This window comes from Neolamprologus multifasciatus, chromosome 1 (genome assembly GCF_963576455.1).
Source record: "Neolamprologus multifasciatus chromosome 1, fNeoMul1.2, whole genome shotgun sequence".
In the NCBI taxonomy this organism is placed as follows: Eukaryota; Metazoa; Chordata; class Actinopteri; order Cichliformes; family Cichlidae; genus Neolamprologus; species Neolamprologus multifasciatus.
The window spans coordinates 13,006,208-13,031,663 of NC_140439.1; the positions used below are offsets into that span (position 1 = coordinate 13,006,208).

Below are 25,456 nucleotides of genomic sequence, written 5' to 3' on the forward strand. Positions count from 1 at the left end.
TAAAATGTCAGGCAGCGTGTTTGTAAGCTTTTTTTTTTTTTTTTTTTAAGTTTCCTACACAGAACCCACAGCACTAATATGCAGCTAAGTAGGTATTAGGGAAACCTTCCATCTTCTCTCTGTGGAGCCCTTTCCAAAAATGTATCCCCCTACAGAAAAGACACTAACTCAGCAGTATAATTAAACTAAATTTTACCAATTGTCAGTTCTACTGTACAATATTGAACAGGAATCACAAAAGTGCACAAGAGGCATCGGTTCAAAAGGAAGGATCATACATCGTGTTATCCAGATTCAGGTGAGTTACAAACAGGAGGGCAAAACAGAAAGAAAAAAGCGAGAAAAAAAAAATCCCTTCATTGGATATCTCAACTTTAAGACAAGATTGAAACAGTGATGAAAAATAAAGACTTAGTATTACAGAGTAAATATGTCACTACAACATGTGCCTTTGATTTCAAATGGAGCAAGTTTCAAGATGGACTTCCTAGAAGCAGCTGTGGCACCATCCTGAAAACCTCCTGACTTCTTTAATATGTTATCGTACACCCGTGGAGACATTAGGTTAAGGTTGATTTACTTCTTACGTTCTAGAAATGGTCGTTGTAGAGAGGCACCAAAAATAAATAAATGCATAAAACATCCCTCTCCCCTTGCAAAAAACAAAACAAAACAAAATTTTGTCAGGTTTTTAGTGAAAAGCCCCATGCCATCTAAAGTGAAGTACACTTTCACATCATCCACCCATCGAGCAGCACCGAGTCCCCTCACCCAAAAATAACCACCACCATAACAAAAACCGAGTGTGTAGGAAGCACATCGAGAGCCTTGGAGACATCTTTGTTCTGCAAATGAGCAATACTACTGCGCGCACACACAAAGTCCTTTAAACACTACACTCATGGCTATACGGGGTTCCCAATATTATACTGGATGTTCTGGAAGGAAAGCTCCCGGGAGAAGTGTTTTCCTTCTTTAATCTAATCAAAAAAAGTGTTTACATAAAAGAGAGTTGATAAAGTCAGCTGAGGGCTCTTATTTTTATTTTATTTATTTATTTTTAAACGTGGCTTTCATCATTTACGTTTCTCATCTCATTAACACCCTCGGGGTGTGGATGCTTGTCTCCTTTTTCATCTCAGTTTATTAGCAAGAATTTTAATGTATCTTCAGGTTTTCTCAACAACAACAAAAAGAAAGAAAAGTTGTTATTATGGTGATGGTCATCGATTGGCCAGTTCTCCTCACCAGGTAGGTTTAAGCTCACCTGGAGGCACTTTGTGTCACGGCCATTTGTCACATATGTGCATATAATCTAATAAGTACAAACTGTCTTCGAACACACCTGAGATAGGAGAGAGGCAACAGCGAGGACAGCCTGTACAAAGATTTCACCTTTAATTTTCGAGCGGGACACAAAGATTAACACCAATTATTACTTGAGTGATGCTGAGCAGCATTGTCTCTGTTGTTCATTTTAGCCCTTTAAGTCCCCTCCTCTACTCTAAGCTCAGACTTCCTTGTGCAGAAGTGCTGCCTTCAGGAAAAAAAACAAAACAGAAGAAAGACAGATGGACAGAATCTAAGAACCCACCACCGGCTTTTAAAACCTGTTTTCCCCCACAGAAACGGTTAAGTAAGCTCAAAGTGTGACTCTTGATTTAGTTTTGCAATGCCAGCACACGAAATCGAGCCATTTGGTGGAGTGCACTGGCCTTCCTCCCTCCTTTTAGTCTGCCAGTCTCTCTCTCCCTCTCTCAAAAACATCTCTTTCTCACAAGGTAGTGTTTATTAGAAGCCAAAGCTGAATTGTGTCTGTGTGGACGTCACCTTGGGGGAATAGGTGCCACACAGTTTCTGCCCTGTAGTGAATCCTTCGTACCTGACCTCCGACCCTTTTAGCTCAGTGCTACTTTTACTCAGTTATCAGCACCCAGCTTAGAGAGCCCCTGCCTGAACTCTTGCAGCTCATCTAGCTTTCCATCTAGAACATCCATAAACTTCTTCAGCTCGATCTTCATGTTTCCTTGCTTTTGTTGGCTGTCGTCTATGTCCAGCTGAAGACCCTCTATTCTCCCCTCCAGTTCCTTGTTTCTTGTCTCTGCAGCCTGTGGAAAGATGTCGGGAAAACATTAACGTTAACATTTGATGTATCAGCACAGCTGGTTTGTTGTGTGTGTTTGAGCCAAAATGAGCAAGAGCTTTTTCACTTAACACGTAACACTTAACACGTAACAAACAAAAGCCTTCCCATGTTGCATGTGCAGGTACAGTTACACAAAGAGAGAGATCCACTTGCTGTAGGTTGGGACAAAGCGATGGGAAAACATATTTATGTGACAGAAACGTGTTTGCATGTGTGAATGGGACATGAAAGTGAATCTTTCAGACTAACAGGCAACACAAGTGACACACTTAATAATGCTGAAGATAGCAATGAAGGGAGGGATTTAAAATAGGAGTGCTAAAAGGGTGTTGCGGCTGCATGCCTATGTTCCAGCTGACTCCTGAAACCTGATCACCATGAGGGCTGTCATCTTTAAATAGAGGGCACCGTAACCACAAACACAGGGCTAGAATAGGTAGACTTTTTTTTTCTTTTTAAAAAGCATCAACTCTGCACCAGCAAAGATCATTTTTTACAGCATTTCTGTCTAAATGTATTGGAAAAACCCCTTCGTCTATGCCTCTTCTCAGTTTGGATAACAGGTTAGATAAACTCCGGCTTGAGCCATTTTTGCTGTCTTTCACCCAGCTGGCTGCTGCAGAGACAAACCATGCCGTCGAGCGTTGTAAAGCACAAGAACTTCAGGCATGCCACTGTTGGTTTTATTCATCACTCCATGCCCAGATTGAAATGGCAGCACATGCACTGACAGCTTGGACGATAAAAATCCCGATCTGAGTCAGTCAGCACAGGGCGACATGAGCGTCAGTATCAATGCAGCTCATGTCAGACTTGGCACTAACAGGACACACGGTGATCCAAAGAGCCTGGCTCTTCTAGTTCTACAGAAAGTCTGATATTATTCAGCGAGGAGTCAGCTTTGAAGAACAGGTGCCCTTTGTTACAAAGAAGACGTGAGGCTTCTCACAGGCACAACCCACACACCTACAGAAATGTTATAAGAGCTGATCATTAAAGCTTTGAGCAGAGCTCTCAAACTACTTCAGCTGTTTTTATAGCAAAAACAGATCAAATCTGCACCAGCAGGAAACTAATAAGCTGTGACAGAGACATATCTCTGTTCCACTGAAGAGGGGGAAAAAAAGAACCCTTTTCAAAGAGGCAATAATCCTCTCTGCGTTGTACTGGGGATGGACCTTTATTATTAGATACAGTAATGACGACAATGTGCGTTAGTGAGACACGTGATAGGAATGTTGTGTCACCAGCCCTCAGGCAGAATGATGAATAGCAACTCTTATTGTCTACCTCCATCTGAAAGCGCTGCTTACGCCTCAGAGCCCAAGAGTTAGCTCGCTGTGATAGCCTGGTCTCTGTACTCTGCAGTAAATCACACCTGAGGGGGGGGGGGTTTTAAAAATTAGGGCTTGTGCCGGGTGCTTTTGAACGTACCTGCAGTTTCGAAGTGATGCTCTCACACTCCGACATGAGCTGAGGGATTATCTCTGCCTGCTTCCTCAAGTTCTCCAGCTCCTGGGAATAATGTTAATAATAAAAAAATGTAAAATCCAGCGATTCCGATGTCAGTCAGGGTCTTAGGAACAATCTAAGTTATTTAGCTGAAGGACCTTTGAAATTTAAAATAAATCATTCTTAATTGCTTTTTTGTATAAAAGTATGTAGATAGACTGACAAGAACAGCACCCAGATAAAATAGGACATTTAAGCCAGTAATTAACTGCTTGCCAAAAAAGAAGAAAAAAAAAAAGTGTGATGCCCTGCACAAACCCTGGAACATAATTACAGTCATGATTTTATGTCAGTGTTAATTAAGGTGCACCATCCTTTGTAAATAAGCCAACTATGAAAAATGAAAAAAGGTCAAAGTGGTACAAAGAAGGCAAAAAGGACATCAAGATCAAGAGACAGCCTTGTGATCACGCCTCCATGTCCTTCTCAGGTAAACATCTCAGCTACTGCTCTGAAAACCTCCTCCCTGCTTTAAGCAAAACACTATGCGGCTTCATGGCATCTGTTACCGCTTCGAGCACATCTTCGCCAAGTAATAATTGCTTGAGTCTTTGTAGTTACCTGCAGCGGCTTTGTTCTGTTAGTTCACCGCTGGCCAGCACAGGGGTCACAGCAGTCAACTCTTAATAATTCATAGGCACACTTTTAAGTTTGAGGCGATGAGGATGTGGATTTCTAGACAGGGAGGGGGTGAGTCACTGTGCAGGTGAGCCTCTGTGGGCCGCCTGCGGCAGCAATGTTGTGCACACAAGGAGACTTTCTCTGCAGACCCCATGGTTGGTGTTCACAGCGTTATGGAGGATACACAAGAAAGGCAAAGCCGAGCTCCCAAAGGATGCCATTCTTTGCTCATCATCTTTCAAATTCAGCTCCAGTTCTTTGAACTACTTCCCTTCCTCTTGTTGTGTAAAATATATACCGCCTTCGAAGGAATGATTTATACGTTCTATTAATACTCTGGCCGCCATGTGGTAAACTAGAATATCCCAGACACTCTTTACCTCAGGCGATCTGAATGGGACACAGTAAAGCTGTTATTGCCACTGAATTGAAAGAGAGGGCATTGCACTATATGAGACAGATGCATAGATGACCCCAAACCAGAAGTATATAAAAATGCATACATATCCTACTTATGGTTTTCACACGTTACTGATTGCGTCTCCCTTTCTTGGCGTCGACAGGGAGACGCAGTCGCTGCTGAAAAGGGCAGCAAGACTCTTAGATTGGCAGAAGTCAGTTCTAATTTGTCTGTGGTCAGAAAACGGCATCTAACCAGCAATAAGCAAAGGTTAAAATGCCGCGTGGTCGCACAGAGTTCATCCTCATTAGAAAGAACAGCGCCATTAGGCCGTGCTGAGCTGACAGTCGGCTAGTTTGGATTACGGATGATTAATGTAGGAGACATAAGGTGGTTTCTTTCAGGTTTGACTAGAGTGGATTAATTTTTAATTTTTTTAACAGTACAAAAAAAAACAAAAAACCCCAACACAGTTTGATCAATCAAATTGAGACAAAGGGGCAATATAAAGAGCTGTCTGGGATTAAAATTGAAAGAAAGAAAAAAAATCAATCCACACAAAACCCAAAGCACAATCTAACATTTCCTATTGAGGCCTAATCACTTCCTCGGGGAAATAAAAGGCACTAGAACTAGTTTGTAAAACAAACTCTCCATTGCAGCTCTGCAGACCGACCATTGTGATGCACATCTCACCTGCTCCTTGTCCTGTAGCTCAGCCTCCAGCTCCTTTACCCTCACAGTCAGCTGAGCGTTTTTCTGCCTCTCCTGATTGGCTTCATTGCACTGGGCTTCTAGTTCAGCAATCTAAAATGCAGAATGGGGGGAAAAAGTTAAAAGAAAAATTGGGCCTTTTTTTTAAGCTAATCAGATTTTTTTTAACATATTCCTCCTTGTTAAGCGGAAGCCTGGATTTGTTGTAGAGTATAATGACAATTTGAAAACTGATACCAACAATTAAAAAAGAAAGGGTTAGAGAATAACACTGGTACCACACCAGCCCAGCTGCAGAAACAGCCCACGTTGATTATGAAACTAAAATGATTCTATTTTTAGCAGACTGAGACTGCAGGCAACACAGAAGCTAATGAAATGTACAGTACCTACAGTGTTTTGCTCTGTACAGATTTTGACCAAACCCGTGGCAGAGAAGTCTGTGTGTGCAGTTTGTGATAGAGTTTTCTTCTTTTAAAGCAGCAGAAACGGTTTATGAAACCTGTCACTTTTTCCTCGATCAATGGGCTAGTCTACATTGTTCAACTTCCCCGTAGGAGTGCAGGAGTGTATTACCTTGTTCCTGAGCGTGTCACTCTCCTCCTTGCAGGCACTAAGCTGTTTCTTCCAGCTCTCTACATTAGCTGAAGACTCCTGCAGTGCATCCACCAGCCTGGCATTATTTTCTCTTAAAGTCTGAAGCTCTGTTTCCCACTTCTTGGCATTGGTGTTGCTGTCAGACAGGAGCGACAGAAAGAGATCCAGCAGGAGAGTTATTAATGGAAGTAAAATTTTATTTCAACCACTCTGTTTTGAAAAGCTTGTGAGTGCCAACACGGAACATATTTCTACAAACTCCTTCCAGACACATCTACTTAATTAGTATTGCTGCACATTACGCGGTGAGAGATGTTTAGATCACAATAAAAAAGAAACTAAAATTTAAGGTAGAAGTGGATAAAATTCCCCCCAAAATCCAACAAACTGTGGCACCAGCATGTGATTTGTTATCTTTCATATCACAGCGAGTGTATTCCTATCTTATCAATAAGGATGGGGAGATATGTGATGTATAGTATGCATCACTGTCCCCACTTCCTTATGCATGGCTGCGTTGAAGTGTTTTGCTCTATCATCAAATGTGGACAGACTGGCATCGCAGCATTCTGCAGTCCTCTGCTGTTTCACTGCTGTGACACTCTCCAACAAAAACAAAATCCAACAGTTCCGTGAATGCATGGGAAAATGCCCACAGAGAGACAATTTTACATCCAGAAGCTGGAGATATTTAGATGCCCTTATATGAAGTGAAGTGCTCCTTCAGCAACTGTTTCATATCAGTGTTGTATTAAATTCTCAATTATGACTTTTTGATTTTGTAGGTTTGTTTATTAGGATAATTCCTGAAAAGAGCTCTGCAATCAAAATTTGGACTTTATTAGCTTACCAAAGGAATTTTAATAAGTGAACTGGTCAAGATAACCTCAGATTCTTTAGATATACAAAGGAAGCACTGTAGAGTGACATTTATGCAGTGTGGTTGTTGTTTTCAGCTGGTGCTTTGGGGGAAAACAAAAGGAAGTAAGGAAAAAAAAACATTAAAAAGAAACAAAACAAGTCTGAAAATAATAATCCCCGGGCATGCATTTACTTTAATTTTTTAGAATTATTTTATAGTTTCATCTTAACGATTTAGCATAAGTACAAACATTTGTTACAAAGCAAACATATATGATAAGAACGGCACCGCTATAGCTCAGCTGGTTAGGCAGGTTAAGCAGGAAAGGCTGCCGTGGCCTCTGTGTAATTAGTACCAACTTGCAGTGACTTTTTCAACTTTGTCAGTTTCTTTCTAGGGAAATTAATGAGAACTACAAGATCTGTAAAATGAATTGTTATCATGCAAATGTTAATGTAGTTCTTACATTTTTATGGGTCTGTTGCTGCCAGTGAAAATTTGCAATCCCCTCCACTCCACCCGCACATCTGGATCAAATAAATCCAATATGATATGGGATTTTATTTTATTATTATTTTTTCCCCCAATTTCCTCACTGTGGTTTTAATTGACTCTGATGGCCCGGGGTCATTTTAATCCCATCTGGAATCCCATCTGGCATTTCATGCAATTACCAATTTGTACACTCTACATCTGGATTATAAAGACCAAATAACCAAACGGTGGAGTGGAGGAGTATCACTCTTTAGATTATATGGTTTCTGAGCCCTTTTGGAGTCATTACTGCTTTAAGTAACAGCAATAAAATAAAGAGAGAGAACATAGGAGCACAGTTTAGTTTAATATGCATGAGTGTGATCAAGAGCTGATATGATCTGCATTGGGTTTACACACTTGCATGCTTGTAATATAGTAGTGTATATGTATAATATAATAAATATTGAGCAAGCTGTTCGATTGGACGAGTGTCATGCCATAATTATGCAGTACCTGTCTCACTGAAGTGTGTCCAATCTGCTTATTTTACATTCAAACAGCCAGATTTCAAACACCTGTGTGGTTTCTGTTTGATGCCACAAGAAAAGTTTATACAGCACTTGCATCAGCAGCAGCAGCTGCAGGCCAAGCAGTGTGTGAATTTTTATTACTTTTTATTTATTTGGTTTTGATGAAACAGTTGCAGAGAAGTAAAACCAGTTATAAAGTATGTGTTTTAGTTGGTCTGCATCATCACACAGTACGAAAGTTCTTGTGTGAACCAGCTGTTTCCATTTCGATTTTTCGATTTTTATTCTTTTTTTAAAAACTGAAAAAAGAAAATTTTTGGAAAATGTGTTTTCATTTGGTGAATACAAATTTAAATATGAGCACTTTGATGCAGCCCGGGATTTGAATCTTGAGACTAATATTTGGCAGATTTAAAACAGGATTTAATCACATATGATTTCACATTAAGTTCTTCTGATGAAATAAAAATCTTACCTCTGCTCTACTGCACTCTTGAGACGTTCATTCTCACTCTGTAGGAGAGCAGCCTCCGGACCGACGTGAGAGATTTTCTCATCATCTGTCCCATTAATGCTAGATGCCTGGTTGGTTGAGGGTGTATCACGACCAGATTCCGACTGAGAAATTGAGGGAAACTTGTGTTTCAAAGCAGGTTTTAAGGAGGCCTGTGGTTAACATGCAGCCACCTAAAAGGGTCTCATGGGTTAAAAGACAGAAATCTATCTCAGAAATCCTGCTCTCACTCTGAAAAATGGCCCTAGGCTTCTTTTGGCAAAACACCCTGAAGACGTCAGCTATGACAGCCAAGGGTTGAGGGTAAATGCTTGCCAGTATCTATCATGTCACATGGGCCAGAAGCTTTGTGTGCTTCAGGTCTGATCCTTAGCACCTGGAGCCAGAGCGAGTAGAAAGCAGGCATGTTAGTTGTGGGTGACTGTGACATGAACCACTAACGTAATGATAGCATTTCAGATTTGAATCATTTATGTAGATCTGAGCAAATTTACTGTCACTGTTTATAGCTTCCTTATCCTCTAAGTTTCTGTTGTGCCTGCAAGGTAGTAAGGACGATCTTTGACCTCTTATTCATGATGGCTCACACTACTCCACGATTCCGTTGCAATATTTAAACACGAGATCCATTAATATTTGAACATATTTACATACATAATTATGCCAGAAGCCATTTCTAAACACAGAAAGTGTATAATTTGGTGTTTGTGAAATCATTTCTCATTTTCTCTGTGGCCCTGGAAGCTTCCTGGAAGCCAACACACTGACTGTAGATGAAACGGGTGGAAAGCCGAGGAGATGAAATGAATCAGACTTTCAGACGGCACAGAGATATTATTTACCTGGGAGTGATTACTCAACGTCTCCACCTTCTCTTGAGATTTGTCCCTTGCTAGCTTAGCCTGTTCTTTTACCTCCTGGAACTTCTCAGCAAACTGAAAGTACAAGAAGAGATATCAGGAAGCTGTGGTTATTAGTGGCAAGGCGAGGTTCATTTTTAAACATTATCTAAGGATGGTGAGGATCCACGATACCCTTAAATATATATATGATCATTCCAGTTCTCTACCAATTTTAACTGATAACAAAACTGCACTTTTCCACACTTTGATTTTACCACAGATTCTACTACTACTACTACTACTACCAATACTACTACTACTAATAATAATGATAATAATACATTAACAACTACAATAACAATAACAGTAATAATAAAGAAAAGCTAACCGTTTAAAACAAATGGTTAGCTTTGTTTTAAACGGTTTAACAGTTTAAGCCCTTCAACCTCCAAAGCATGATCCCCTCTTGAAAACAGTTAAGAGCCCCTAATCATAATGTCAGAGAGGCTGACCGTTAGAATAAGGGCTCAGCAGGTTAACTATACAACATTTTAAATTGATTCTCGATTTAACTTTAAACCAGCAAAGAGAATCAACGAAAGGGGAAATGAGCCATCCATCAGCTTTATGAAGGATCTGCTACAAAAACCTCTCACCTTTGTGAGCTGCTGCTCTGAAGCAAAGCCCAATCCAAACACTGTGTTGGCCCTGCTGTCGGCCCACTGGCCAAACTTCTGTGATGTCTTGGTGAACGTCATGTTGGGTGTGATTGTGCTGTTGATGATGACCTGTTGGGAAATAACACACAGATTTTCTAAGCCTATAAGAGACCATACTGTTATCAATACAGAGTACAGTTAGAGTCATGTGTAATCCTCCCAGCATAGTTCTCAGGTCTTTCTGACACTCCTCATAAAAATAACTGATGTTGGATTTCAGCAGTACAGAGGTTAGAAAATTGTGCGTCTCATTCAGCCAAGACATATTACAGAAGCTGTTCCAGCAGCTGCATTCACATAATAAATAGGCCCACCAATTTAATAAAGGACAATCCTCTATTGTAGCTCCATTCACACCAGACTACACCTGTAATATGCTGACGGCTGTATGCCAGTGCCCACACACGGCATATTTATTATTTCTTTTAAAATGATCCAATCATATAAAAAGCAGATTTAAGCATGTCTCTGAAATATATAGCAGTTATGTGTTCACAGAAAAAAAATGCTTTCTTAAAGAGTACTAATCTTTACTATTGTTAAACCAGAGGGCGTACAAGGTTTCCACATTTATAATTTAGGATGCTGAATAGCAAACACTTTGTCAACCCAGAGTTTTAAAGTTTCGACATTGTCGCCTGAATCAAACGTACCATTTTTAATACACTCTAATAACCTGTGTGGGACATTCATGTGTTCCCTTAATGTTTAAAGGGTCGCAACAGAAGATGGATTTGCACCTTTGATTCGGCAAAGATTTCACACAGGATGACCTTCCTGATGCAACACTCCCATTTATCCAGGATTAATTATCCTAAAGCTTATTAACATCAGGTTTGGTTAAGGATTTAACCAAACCTGCCAGCAATAGGGTTGAGCTATTTGCAAAAGTCTTTATTGCATATTCAGCTCCACGCAAAAGACCTCCACTACTTTGTGATACTGATTTAAATAAAATAGTTGCAGACCGCTGCCTCTCTCAACTCACTCGTTTTATTCCCCAATTACAAATAAAGTTTTGTTCACTAAATAATTTACATGCAAATGTAAAAAGCACACACAAATGGAAAAACACTGACTGCTGACCCGCTAACCTCTAAGCAGTTGGAGTACAGTCTCTATATTTGCCATGGTATCCATTCACCTGTTGTAGCCATGCCGCAACTCAGATGCCAGAAAACATCTGCTGCAGTCTAAAATTGTAACGGGTGCATGTGTCAGTGAAGAAAGCAACACGTGTCTAAACACCATGTCAGCCTGACTTCACCGATTTGTATACCGCATCACAGTTCATATAGGCAACTCTGATCCTCTGTGATGCTAGGTGTGCATGTAAACACAAGCAGCTTTGATTTATTGCTGCATGCACACAAACCCAGTCTCACTACAGAGATATAACAGAACTTAAAACCAGCACACACAAATTATCCCAACGATTAAGAAACAATAGAAGACAGTCTAATGGCAGAGCAGCCCTTGTTTCATAGCAACATGGCTCTGAATACAGGATCTGAGGATTTAAACTGCTGACAGACTCGTGTCCCATTCTACGCCCCCACTGTCTCCCTCTCCATCTTTTTAGTGGCTGAGGTGTTAAAACTCTTTATACCACATCATTACTGGACACAGCGAGCCAAAAAAGCAGAGGAGCTTGAGCGAGCGGAATAAGGATCATTAGTACGCAATTAATGTTTGTCCTCTATTTAGATCAATGCTAATGGCACCTAGGGAGAAAGATCACAACAGGTGAACAAAAAAAAAAAAAAAAGAAGACGACCATCAGGCAACACAGCTAAAGATTACAACTGCAATCTTTGATGCAGGCATCATTCCCACATCAAGGGTTTATAAGGAGACTGGCAATTTACCAAGGCACTGCTCATCTGATCTTAAAAATCATCACTCTTTCAGAGGCTTCTTCAAAACAAAGGTGACCCAATTTCCCCTGAAGTGGAACCTGGGTAAAGCCTGAACAACACTCCTACGTCTCATCTCTAGCAGTGAAGTGAATATTTAACAGGGCTCATAACTCTGGCTCAAAGAGAAGTGTTAAGATAAAATGAAACTTTAATGATCATTGTGGAAAAAGTGGAGTGCTGCTGTGGAATAAAGCGAAAAAAGGAAGGAGTTAGGTAAACACGCAGTAAATGTCTGCAACCAGCAGCTCAACAACCAGAGTATAAAATGTGAATTTCCTTTGGAATAATAATCCTCTCTTTTTTATCTCGTGTGTGATGAATGGTTTCAGATAATTCTCAAAATAATTAGGAGAAATTCGGTTTGTTTTGTTTTTTAAGAGGTAGAAACATTTTTTTCCACTAAATTGAATTTTATTAAACATAATGCAAGATAACTCTTGCTATAAGATCTGAAACACAGCATGATGACTTTTATACCACTGAAGCTACACACTACAGGTACAAAGACCTGAACACGCAGTCAGTGCTTCTCAAACATTTTGCTCTCTGCTAAGTTTTCTTAAAAACTTCATTACCATAAAATTATTTCATAATTAAATGTACAATCGGCATGTGGACTCTTAAATTGCGAGTAATCGGCAGTTCTCTGGGTGAAAATGTAGACTGCTTTGAGGTGAAGACAATATCAATAACCACTTGTTATAATCAAGATAAGCAAAAAAACATCTGTGAAAGTACAACAAATCGACCCTTGAAGCAGATGGGCTACAGACTACACCGGATACCACTACTGTCAGCCAAGAACAGGAAACTGAGGCTATAATTTGCTTGGCCTCAGCAAAGTTGGACAATAGATCGATAAATGTCACCAAATCTGATGAGTCTTGACTTCCGCTTCAACATTCAGATGGTAGGGTGAGTATTTGGTGTAAACATGAAAGCCATCCAGCCTTGGTTCAGGTTGCTGGTGGTGGTGTAATTGTGTGGTAAACCCACTGAGAACTTTTGGGATGTCCTGGAACAGGAGATTATCATCACCTGCAGCCTAGGAATCTGCAGCAATTGCATGATGCTAGCATGTCAGTTACAGACCAAAATCTCTGATGAATGTTTCCAGCACCTTGTTGAATCTATGCTGCAAAGAACTGAGGCATTTCTGAAGGCAAGAGGGGTTTATTTCTCCCCGTTTTTTTTTTTTTTTAAACCAAACAACAAAGCAATGTCAAACTATTCCATTATTTTCTGCCATCTTGAATACATCTCATTGCTGTTTTATACTATATATTAATAAAGAAAAACACTGAGACTAATTAATCTACATACCTGTAACTAGATACCTACTAAACTAAAAGTATCTGCAGAGAAAGGCTCAGACATTGCATTTACAGTATCATCTGTAATGTAACATGGGATACAAAGTTACCCCCACGAGACCTGTGACTGTATGTTTGGCACGCATATGTAAACGACCCAGTGAGCAAGCAAGAGTGGGAGGGTGTGACGGAGGAAAGGGAGGGTGTGCAGAGTGACGCTGGCAGCTGTGTGGATGGTGAGCTGGGCTGTGGATCAAGTGGCACAGGAGGCACAGAGTGAAGCTCGGCAAGCTAATGGCCTGAGGGTCAGCTAGAAACTCAGAGACAGCCAGGAGGTTATAAAGGAAAGCTTCCTCAGCCGATTAGGTGTCTGCAGAGTGCACAGAATCTGCAGAGTCAGTGATTAGGAAAGGAGATGTAGAACATGAGAGATCAGTTATCAAGCACCAAATACCAGATGACCTTTTCATGGTTGGAAAGAAAATAAAAATACCAGCTGAAGTTATCTACTGATAATTAGGACGAACAGGAAGGAATCTTTTATCTTAAAAGGACATACAAAAAAATAAAAAAATAAAAATCTGAATTATGGTGACAAATGTGCAGTGAGGATAGTCATTATGATGCTGTGGTATACCTGAAACACAGCCAATGATAGGCGAGACAAAGTCTGCCGTGTCCTGTCATTAAACCAGAAAGCAAAGTGGGAAAAATTGCGATTGCTCATCAGGTAGAGGTGTGATGCAGATGAAGAAATGTTCAGTATTTCTGTATGTCTGCCAACTGCTTTAATGTCCTGATGCATTTATATTAAGAACTGCAAAAAAAACCCCAAAAACACTGTTCCTCGGTGGTGATGACGCAAGTTTGGTTACCTAACACCACTTTTAACTCAACTTAGCATAATGTATTTTTTTTTTTACAGTTTTTGTGTGAATTATATTTGTTTTGTACATCTACTGATGTTTATGACACATTTTAGCAGAAAGTTGAATTAATAAGTCTGCTAGTTCAACATCCCGAATGTAGCTTTTGATCTCTGAGAAAGCCAAGACCTTCACAAGGTCTTTGCAGACCTATAAATCCAGGTGTTGCCTGAATAGAGGGTGTATTTGTACCTTGAGTCACAATAAATACAACACTTCTGTGTATTTATGCTTCAAGTCTTGACAGTTGTCTGATGAAGTGCAGCTTATTCACTGGCAAAAGTTCAAATGCGTGCTCTTAGATTTATTTATTTATTTTTGATATTTCCTGTCCTTGTTTGTTTCCCCTGTTGAAAGAGTCACTGATCTGCAGCTTTGTTTACAATACAGAATTTGCTGATGCTGGGACTTCACACTATAAAAGGTTGGTGCAACTGTGCCATAATCCTTATGGATAATTGTGCTGGGACTGATAACAGCCCAGTGCATTCTCTCTGATGACAGCTGGGCATACAGCACAATATCCAATCAACTAGCTTGACGTACCAGACACTGAAAGGTGGAGTGTGCATGTCCCCTAGATCCCCAGGTTTATCAGGGAGGATGTTAGTTTTTTGTTTTCTTGTTCTTGGATGGAAACAAACATTTATGGCTCACAACTTTTAAAAAAAAGTAAAATTTAAAAAAAAAAAAAAAAACTTAGTGTACTCTTTATGAGCAGATTGATGATAACAGGAAAACTTGACTTTTTGATAGTTTGATACAAACTATGCTGTTTAGCAAGACCAAAACAACTTTAAAAAGAATGAATAAACCTGATCATCTTGTTTATGTTCCACCACAATTAACCCTTATTTTTCCACTTTCACAAACAACATGTCACTGGTAGCACTGCACCAAGAATACTTAGCACTTAATAAAATAATTATTTCAGAACCTTCAGGTTTTAGAAATTTCTTTTTTACTCCTTTCTTCCCTGGTATGGGCAAAGCAGCTGAATGCCAACATTTCCCAGTACATTAATGAGCTCTGGCTAGGTAGCAGAATATATATTTGTTTGACAGTTTTGTATTTAACAGTCAAAAGTGACGATTGACAGGAACAGCGAAGAGAAAGGAGGGTATGCCATGCAACAAAGATTGCCCTGGCTTAACAGACATTGTAATAAGCAGACAAAGTGAATGAATACAATGAAATGACTAAATTACACAAGGTGTAAAATAGTCAAATGTTCTCCCTAAAATATGCATTTGATGAATAAAACGCTCATTTGAATTCTTATTACTGGCGGAGACATGTCTTTTAGCCTACAAACCAAGCTCATAAGCTCATGAGCTTTAATGTTAGTGCTAGAAATTGGCTGTGGCAAAAAAAAAAAAGAAGATACTTAATGAAGTGTCAGAAAGATAAATCTAAAAAGAGCTGAGTGTTTTAGGCATTACCTCACAAAGTTATCATACTGGGAATTATTTCTAAAGTACAGCTAGATGTGTCCTCGCTGTGTTGTCGCAGCACTTGGTACATCGTCGCATGAGAAGCACGATGCAGGCTGAGCAACAGTCAAAAGTGCTGATGCGCTCCTCTACTTGCCATATCATCATCATCAGCCAGTTGCCCAGATATCATAGGTTGATGAATACAAGCTGATGGTCTGTCATAGTTAGTGCGTGCAAAAGCACAGACCATTCTCCTAGACAGACCTGTCTCCCTTGCAGCAACTTTGCAAACTAGAAACTATATTTAACATCTATTTGACATGACTCAACGTTTCTTCGCTTTTGGTTACTTTGCTCATATCGACATCACTTTGACTCACTTAAATTAAATGGATAGGAGGATAAAATTAAAATCAGCAGGAGTGTGCTCCTTTTAAATTGCGATAACATTTGAGAAATTCCCTTTCCCCATACCTCGCGTACAGCGGTTCCCTGCAGAGATTTTATGACACATAATGTTCTGTTAAGGTTACAGAGGAGGGAGGAGGAGGACAACAACAAAGATGACAGGAGAGGGAGAGAAGAGAGAGAGCACTCATGGCCTTGAGGAAATAGAGGACAAAATATTGATGCTTTTAGACATGAATAAATAATAGTCCCATTATCTTTCTCACAAATAAAACAGACATGAAGTAGTAGATATAGTTTATCTTTAGTAATCTATTGTCAGCTGTTGTCATCCCTGCAGATCCATAAGTGCTGGCTGATGACATAACACATTAAAGTCTTGCCTCTGTAGCTGTAGGAAGAAAGCTTTGAAAGCTTTGAAGCTAGCAGAGCTTGACTCAACAATGCTTTGCTGGAGAAGAGAACCGATGCTTCTTTTACTTAAAATTGTGCTGTAAGGCTTAAACTGAAAACTAAAATTCTAAGAATGAACACGAGCTCTTTACAGTAGAGCCAGATGGTCAAAAAACATACAAAAAGAAAAAACAAAAACAACAAAAAAAACATGCTTTGCACTAAGAAGACAGCAGAACATGCTTGCTGTGCAAAAAACTCAACACCGATATGCCGACTTCCTGTGAGAAAGCCACTTATCGCCTGCTGGTAATCTTAACTCCTCAATCCTTTCACCAAAGCAGAGTAGTGAAACTATCAACCAATCCAAACATCTGTCAACACATCCACCCTAAAGTGGCTCTGCAGGTAAACTGTGTGATTTAAGACTCTGAAATGTGGTTGCCTAACAGTGTCAACAGAGGAATATCGCTGTCCTGAGGCTCCTCTAGCTTTCTACACAGACAGAAAACAGATCGCCATGGAAACGCATAATGTACTTTTTCAGCGAGCAGAGGAAGCCTGTGTGAATATGGGATGTAGACAAATTCAAGTGGTGTCCATCATCACTTGTATTATTTAATCTTAGCACCATGCTCACAACTACAAGAAAATCACTATAACACACGCAAAAGTTGACACTTTCCCCCTACAGTGTGGCCAGTCTTTAAAAACTCTACCACCCTCAGAGTATGACGACTGTTGGCTTTTTGTTGATGACATGAAATTACAGATAATTGAGTTTAATTGTGACTCCACAGGTTGGCAGCTCTTTGATACTCTTGTTAATCTATTAGAGGGGAAGCTTGCTAATATTTCAACTTACATGGCAGTTATTCAAGTTAATGTTATGATTAACATATTTGTTTTGCAAAGCTCCATGTCTGGAAACAGTTTAACTAGGCAGCAGATCCTAGGTAAGCACAGAAATCATCAATGTGTGTCCCATATTCATATTTTTATGTGCTGTGTGTGCTTTTAAATACATTAAATCCACGGAAACAGCTGGAAAATAAAAATGCAGAGCTCACACTTTTTTTTCCTCCCTTAATTGGACAGTCAACACGAGCATTTTTATTTTATGAACTGTAACACTGCATTAATTTTAAAAATATTTTATTAGATGTATCTTTATACAGTTAATGGAAAGTACAACTGTTTAATGGGAAATTCTGAATTTTAAGGTCTCCAATTAACATTGCTATAACAAGTATACACAGTTTAAACTAAATCCAGCGACAGTATAGAAAGTCTGTTTCAATGTAGTCTATTTATTATATTTAAACTACAGCCAACCTTTACATGACCTCATTTCCACAGGCTCAAAAGTAATTGGACAAACTAAAATAACTTTTAAAAGTCTTTAACATGGTGATGAAAATCCTTTGCAGTCAATGATTACTTGAAGCCTAGAACCCATGCTCGTCACCACATGCTGTGTATGCGCTCTGCCAGGCCTCGACTTTCACTTGTTTGTGGGTGTCTCTGCCTTCAGTTTTGTCTTCAGTAACTCCAAAGTGTGCTCTGATGGTCTGAGATCAGGTGACCAACGTGCACATTGAAAAATATAAAATTTCCTTCCCTTGAGAAACTCTTGGGTTGCTTTCACTGTATGCTTTGGGCCATTATCCTTGTGCACTGTAAAGCACCGTGGGATCAGTTTTGATCTGAGCAGAGAGTACAGCCATGTACACCACAGAGTTCATCCTGCTACTTCTATCAGCAGTCAGATAATTAATAAATACTGCTGAACCAGTTCCACTGGCAGCCATACATGCCCATACTATAACAGTGTGTTGACAGAATAAGTGTTGTGCGTCAGATTATGTTTCTCTCCTTACCTCATAGATTTCTCTTCCTATCATTCAGGTAGGGGTTAAACATGTCTTCATCTGTCTAAAGATTTTTATTTCAGAATTACGCCAACACGTTTGGAGATCTTCCAGCGAGGTCTAATCTGGTTTCTTTCAGTTGCATCAACAACTCACACATAGACAGTTCCAGTGAACTGAATGCAAGTTCAATACTTGAATCAACTCCAGAATGCTTAATTTGTCATGGAATAAATGGTGAACAAGCCTGACAAAACATGAAACAACTTGTCAGTCAACTGTTACTTTTGAAACTCTGCAAAATGGGGACTGTGCATAAAATGACTAATTACTGAATGCAATTACTAATGCAATGGTTTTGTCAAACCCCTTTTTTAAGCTAAAAGTTTGTACTTCAATCACATCTTGATCATTTGATCATTAAAATCCACCGTGGTGATGCACAGAGACAAACCTAGAAAAACTGTGTCACTGTCTGACACTTATGGACCTAACTGCAGGTGTCAGCCAGTCCAGTTAGACAGTTATTTCAGCTTAACACTACATGAGTAGACTAAACTTTGACGCATTCCCCATAAAGATGAAGTTTGACCTCAAGCCTCCTGTTACTAGGGCTGCTCCCAGTAAGTAGGCTTTCAAGGTGTAAAGAGTTAATCATACAACACTTCTAACTGCTAAATATTGTGACCTCAAATAGAGCTGATGTCATCTTTTTCTTTGTCATTGTGCAATAAATTTAATATCAAATTATTCAGACAAACGCAGAGGAGTTGCGGGAAACCTTAAACATTGCCATGTTGGACTAATGCTAATCAGTGAGAGCAGCAAATGCAATACTGACATGGTTGGCAGCACCTTTTGTTCAATACTATTAAGTGTTTCTCTCGTTCCATGTCTCCCGAGGGCAGTTATTGATATTGATATTGTTACACAAAGATACAGAATATGCACACACATACCTTGGATCCATCCACACTGATAATGCGGTAGCTGTTACGCGTGCTGTCATAAAAATAGGAGACAGTGACAGCCTGCTTGCTGGCAGGAACCCAGTTCTTCTTCGTAGTTGGGTCGATTTGGAAGACATGGGCCCTGGTGGTGTAGATCGGCTGCTCCCTAAAGAGCAGAAGACAGAGCAGAGGGACGATATTAGAGGGCGATTGAGATAAGACACAACATGGAACTACAGCTCAAGATAACATCCACTGATAAACGAGCCAAATCTCTCTCACACACACAACACACACAAACAGAGCTATAGGGTGAATAAAAGCTTTATCACATAAAGTCTGCAGAGACCATGTGCTTTGTGTTCAGAAATGCAGAGTCCTGAGAGTCTTAGTGTGGACAGGCAGGTGATAATGTAACACAAACCCTTAATTCTCATGGCAACCCAAAGCCATTAGCACATTAACACCCCCTTCCCTCTCATAGGTGTCAGTAACACACTAGATGTTTGGATGTGCACGTTTGTGTGTTAAGAGAAATATTGTTCTAGTGCACCACAGCATTGACTTTTCTCACACCAGCTGCCTACTACTGGATGTGCAATGTTAATCTAAACAAGTGATCACATTGTCAAAACAGAAGTTTTACACTAATCATGCACAGTGCTAATGGCAACATGTCACTCTGATAATGCACATAATGCTTGCCCATTTTCTTAGTATGTTATTATCATGTCACATTTGCAATTACCCACATCCAAAAGCAGTTTTTGTTTTATTGAACAGTTTATATATTGCACAGCACAAGGCACTGAATTAAACATCAGTTGGATTAATTCCTAATTATGATTTTGCATACATTTGCCATCATCATGAGTCATCTTTTATAATCAAAGAAAACTGCGTTGTATTACTTCGCTTAGCTCGAATGGTAGCACGTTATCCATAAAACACCGATATTAAACCTATAATAAAACTAATGGGGATTCTCAGGATTTATCGGCAAACGACTGTACTGGGAAACATCGGTAAAATGGATTCCACTCATCACGGGAATTAGAAGTAGATAAAAGCTCTGCTGAGCCCGTCTCTGACTCATTTCAGTGTCCACTTTTAGAAAGTATTTGCAAGCTGATTCAAGTTAAGCTTTTGTCCAGCCCAGTTTTACTGCCACGTCTCTGTCATTATACTCAAGTAGTTCTCTCTCCATTTTCAATCTCTTATAGCCTCATTATAGTTTAATCATTTTTAAGTGAAAAGGTGAAACCACACTCGACTTAAAAAAAAAGTATAAAAACCAAGTCAGCAATAAATGTGATGGAGAAAAGTTCAAAATCATGTCATCTATCCGTGAGAGTGAAGTAATCTGCCTCTCAGCCATGAGCTGCACACCGCCCTTGTGATTCAGAAGAGCATCAGCATGAGGAGCAGGATCAAGGTGCCTGTTAAACTTGAATGACCGCAGACTAAAAACAAATGCTCCTCCTCTCAATGACATCCACAGACACACCTTTATGATTCCGATGACAGTCCTGCTGTTACCTGGAAACATAGCTTGACTCAGTAAGACAAGAAGTGGATTTTCAGCTTTCACAGCTTTCAACAGAGGAGAAAGAGAAGAGAAAAAAACCCTAACCTTTAGCAAATAATTTGAACCCCACGCTGAAATAAAAACAGTACAAAGAAAACACATGAAATGAAACCAAAATTAATGGCTTGTATTTGTATAGCGCTTTACTTAGTCCCTAAGGACCCCAAAGCACTTTACACTACATTCAGTCATTCACCCATCCGTGATGGCAAGCTACATTGTAGCCACAGTTGCCCTGGGGCGCACTGACAGAGGCGAGGCTGCCGGACACTGGCGCCACCGGGCCCTCTGACCACCACCAGTAGGCAACGGGTGAAGTGTCTTGCCCAAGGACACAATGACCGAGAATGTCCAAGCCGGGGCTCGAACCGGCAACCTTCCGATTACAAGACGAACTGCCAACTCTTGAGCCACGATCTCCCCGAAGATCATTATGTAAAAAAAAATTCATTTTGATTTGTATGAATTTCAGAAAAATTGGAACAGAGCTGACAAAGGACTGAAGAAGTTGTTTGATACTTTCAACGAACAAAAAAGGAAAAAAAGAAGCTTTAAAAGAAAGTGCACTATTTAAGAAAAAACAAACAAAAAAACAAAAAACAACAAAAAAAACAACAACAACACCAACAACAACACCAACAACAACACAACAACAAAAAACAAAACAACAACACAAAAACCAACACCAACAACAACAACACACACACACACACACACACACACACACACACCTTCTATTTGTAGATTGCGAAAAATCAGAAACTGTCATTTAAATGTTCATCTATTACTTAATATTTTGGTGTAGTATGAATGACCCAGAGGTTTTTAAATCAGTACGGTAAGATGTAAAAATGTAAAAACTTTAAAACTAGTTAAAAGTCCAAAATGTATGCCCCTTTTCACATTTTCCAAAGTCTTTGGTGGGCCAATTTTGGGCCCCAGACCGTATGTTTGACACTCCCCGATTTAAAGAATGCAGAGAAAATCAACACTGAGTGATCTTCAAGTGACACTGTATTAAAACAGATATGACTCTGTAAATCAATTAAATTTCAAGCCATTGTGATCGCTGGGTTCAGTAAAAAGAACACGTCGGTATCTACTACACTATTACACATTTTCAAAGCTTGTGGTTAAAAATAAATAAATATTAAAAAAAAAACTCCATCTGAAAGCATACTATCCATTTTTAGTGTTTCAAGGCAACTATGCAGAAACCTAAGACTGAAAGAGCACTGCCGCTAGAAGCAAAAAAGTAATAAAAAAAACCAGTCTGCCTTCTCTTTAATGATAGTGCTTTAAAAGGACTGGACTCGGGAGGGTTAAAATTTCCACTGGAGGTTCTCATTTCAAAAGGCGAGTGCAGGTGGTTGAAATACTCCTCTATAACGTTCCAAGAGTGAGGAATAATTAAGTGGAGTGGCTGAGATGAGAGGGATCATAGGACACCTGAAGAACTTAATAATGGATACAAGCTGAAGAATGTGGGGAGACAGATTCGAAGTACTTGTTGGAAATCAAAATGTGAATTAAAAAATACTTTCAGAGACAAAATATAGATTAGAAAGATGCCACTGCTTGGTACAAATAACTTGACTGTTGTCAATGCTTTGTTATTCTGACTGCAGTATATTTTAGTAGCTTGCTCTGAGCACATACTGATCATTTTGTTATCCTTTCTTTAATTCCAAGGGCCCTCCAACTGACACCAAAAGTGCTTCTGTCCCACAAGGCACAGTCAAATGCATTGTGAAAACTGTGCCTTCACAGAGGAGTGAAATGCAATGAACCGTGCAAACATGCATAACACACTCCTGAACAATCCTTCCTCAAAGGCATCCAACACATTGCACATGGTTATAGAAACAGAAAGTGACATACGTAATTGTGTCAAGAAGGAGGATAAAGCCTCTGGGGAAAAAATAAAAACAAATCTACAGCTGATCATTAGTTGTATGAAATGGGTGTTCTTGTGACTGTCGCTTTAGGAAAATAAAGAAAATGTTGGATGCAGCCCCCCCTCAGTGCTGACATCGGGGAGTAAGTGGGCTTTCACATGCTGTTCAGCCATCTGAAGAGCACTTCAGTGGAAGCATATTGATGCCTTGAGTAGTGAGCTACAGTACAAGCACTGCACAGTGCAGTTCGTTCCCACGTTCCTGGAAAACAGGGAGAACAAAATGTTTGCTGGTATTACATGTATTTTGCTGCGGTCCATAGTGTGTCGGACCCACACATTTACACAAGCCCATACTGTAGATTCTAGTCTTTCGTTTTGGATTTCACCTTCAATTCTCCATCTAAAGCCAAGACCTGGCTAAAATGCACTAAACGCTGAACTCGAATGACTGCAACGATAGTAAAACAGCCCTTTTGAGTCAGAAATTTGGATGCTGTGATGTATGAACAGCCCTCAAGGATGATGTTACGTCATATCTTAAGCCAACATCAAACTCCAGGGCAGAAAAATTAAGTTGTCATTTCCTCAAATGGGCACTTCAGGATACCTCTAAAAGCCACTCCACCCCCACAGAATCCCAGGTTAAAATACTCAACTTTACAGCCGAAACGTGTCTCTTCAGGCTGTCCGTTTTTTTTGTCTCTATAGTAAATCCACCTGTTTGTGACCACTGCACAGAGTGAATTTATTTTTAAAAACACATCAGTTTAAATTGTGCTGAGGCTTCGTGGGACTGGCAGCATTGAGTCACGGGCGGATTTCTCTTAATCAGTGTCAGGTAGTAAAAGACAAAAAGGAGTTAGCTGTTAGTGTTTCTGGTTAGTAGATTTTATATAGTGTTTTTGCTTAAATTAGCATCTCCTCTTAATATCAAAATGAGTAGAGTTGAATCCAGATAACCAGTCTAGCTAGCCAGCACAAGCATTAGCTCACCCAAACACAGTCATGGCCAGTTTGAAAAAAAAAAAAAAGATCAAAATACCACCATTTCCATCTTATAAGCATCTATAAAAGTCGTTCTGTCCTCTGATAATTAGTGATGATTTAACAATAATTTTATTCTCTGTAAAATCCCAAATGTGCTTCTAAAACATTGTTTACATATCACTTATCTGCCTCCACAAAATCTTATCACTTGGACTTGGACTTTTATGGCACTTTTCTACTCTGAGCACTCAAAGCACTTTTTATTACAAGCTGCATTCACCCAATCACACATTCATTCAAACAAGGACTTGCATTCACAATCTTATGGACACATCGGGGAAAACTTAAATTCAATATCTTGCCCAAACCAAACTGGAGCAGTTGGGATTGAGCCACCACAGCAACAGAACCACACAATTTTTTCTACTGCATTATATTTTCTTTGTTATAACCCTTTTTACCGTTTCATTAAATTCATTTTCTTGGGCTGGTATCTTCCTTCCTTGTTGCAAAGCTTCACTGCAACGGGCAAAGTGACATGTCTCGTGGACAGAAATACTTTAATGCACTGTTATGAATTGCCGGTGAAAATAATGTCAGGCAGACAAGCTGGCAGGCAGCACATATTCATGAGCTAATAAAGCTTTTACTTCCATTGGGATTATGGTTCTCACAGAAATGAAAGCCTAATAAATTCACTGTCCCCTTTAAGCCTAATCTCTGTCTTCATCTGCTTTGGGAACAACAAAACCCATTATACAGATCACTGTTGTCGCTTTACATAGCCACACGCGCTGACCTTTGCAGTGCCAGTGTCTCGAGCCAGCTCAGACTGGCAAGGGAAGGAGGAGTGAAAGGCCGCTGCTGAACACATGGATGCACTCACACAACTGTTTAATGGATTTGTCTGATCTGCTTTTCTCAGATAAAAAGCATTAGGTTGATTGATTTTACTAGATATAAAAAAAATAAATGAGGAAAAAAAGAAAAGAAAAAAAAGACGACAACATTTGAGACTCTACGACCGCTGGATACTTTGTCCCGCTGCCTGTCAGGCGTTCTCTGTCCCATCTGGTGCTTTGAATAATTTACAGGTGTGTGTGTTTCTATGTGGGGGTGCAGGTCTGAGTTAGACTGCACTGTCTTTGCTTACATACACCTACACACGCACCTCAGAACTGTACACACTGATAACGCAGCAATCGTGTTTGTTGTGTACCAGCAAAAAAATTTAAAGTGAGCTGACAGACAGATCCGTCTACTCAGAGTACCCCACCTATAAATACATGCATTTTTAACCCTTTCACACATAGTGGTCACTACAGTAGACAGCTATTCAAAGGCTGTTTTCTTGTATCAGCCTTTCACAGTGTCAGTGTTGATGGTATACTTGCACATAAACCACTACATTGGACACTGATGTGTCACTCCATACCCTGCCACCCACTCCAAAAGGTGATGTTGTCCACATAAGTGGACAAGTTAAAAAAACAACAACAAAAAAAAAAACACTCTTTGCAAAGTACATGTTTAAAAAAAAATGAAGCTCAAAAATCTTTTTTTCATGCCTAAAGATGAATAAAAATCCTGATTGAGATTGTCATAATTCAGGCATGAAAGGGTTAAAAACAATCTTGTCTTGAGAGTAATAACTCACAAAAAGTTATGATAACTTAGGTAGGTAGCGATTAGTCTAACACCATACACAGCTAAGAAGGATTATCATGCAGCTTAAAAAAGACATTTTAAGATGATACAGGATGGCATGGTGTTCTGAGAGGAAGTGTGAATAAACAGCAGACAGCTTCTATCTTTGAACAGGAGCCTGGGA

At 39.6% G+C, this 25,456-nt stretch overlaps 1 protein-coding gene across 2 annotated transcripts in view; it reads right to left on the reverse strand.

Moving 5' to 3' along the window:
- Positions 1-177: 177 nt before the first annotated feature.
- homer2 (homer scaffold protein 2) overlaps positions 178-25,456 on the reverse strand; it is a 31,627-nt gene continuing 6,348 nt past the window's right edge. For both annotated transcript variants that reach the window (XM_085166820.1, XM_085166813.1), the window contains exons 2-9: positions 19,160-19,316; positions 9,872-10,003; positions 9,216-9,308; positions 8,335-8,477; positions 5,970-6,126; positions 5,376-5,486; positions 3,581-3,661; positions 178-2,108 (exon numbers count right to left, since the gene is read on the reverse strand). In XM_085166820.1, the coding sequence (XP_085022946.1) occupies positions 1,920-2,108; positions 3,581-3,661; positions 5,376-5,486; positions 5,970-6,126; positions 8,335-8,477; positions 9,216-9,308; positions 9,872-10,003; positions 19,160-19,316 (1,063 nt within the window). In that variant the 3' untranslated portion in view covers positions 178-1,919. The remainder of the gene's footprint in view (positions 2,109-3,580; positions 3,662-5,375; positions 5,487-5,969; positions 6,127-8,334; positions 8,478-9,215; positions 9,309-9,871; positions 10,004-19,159; positions 19,317-25,456) is intronic.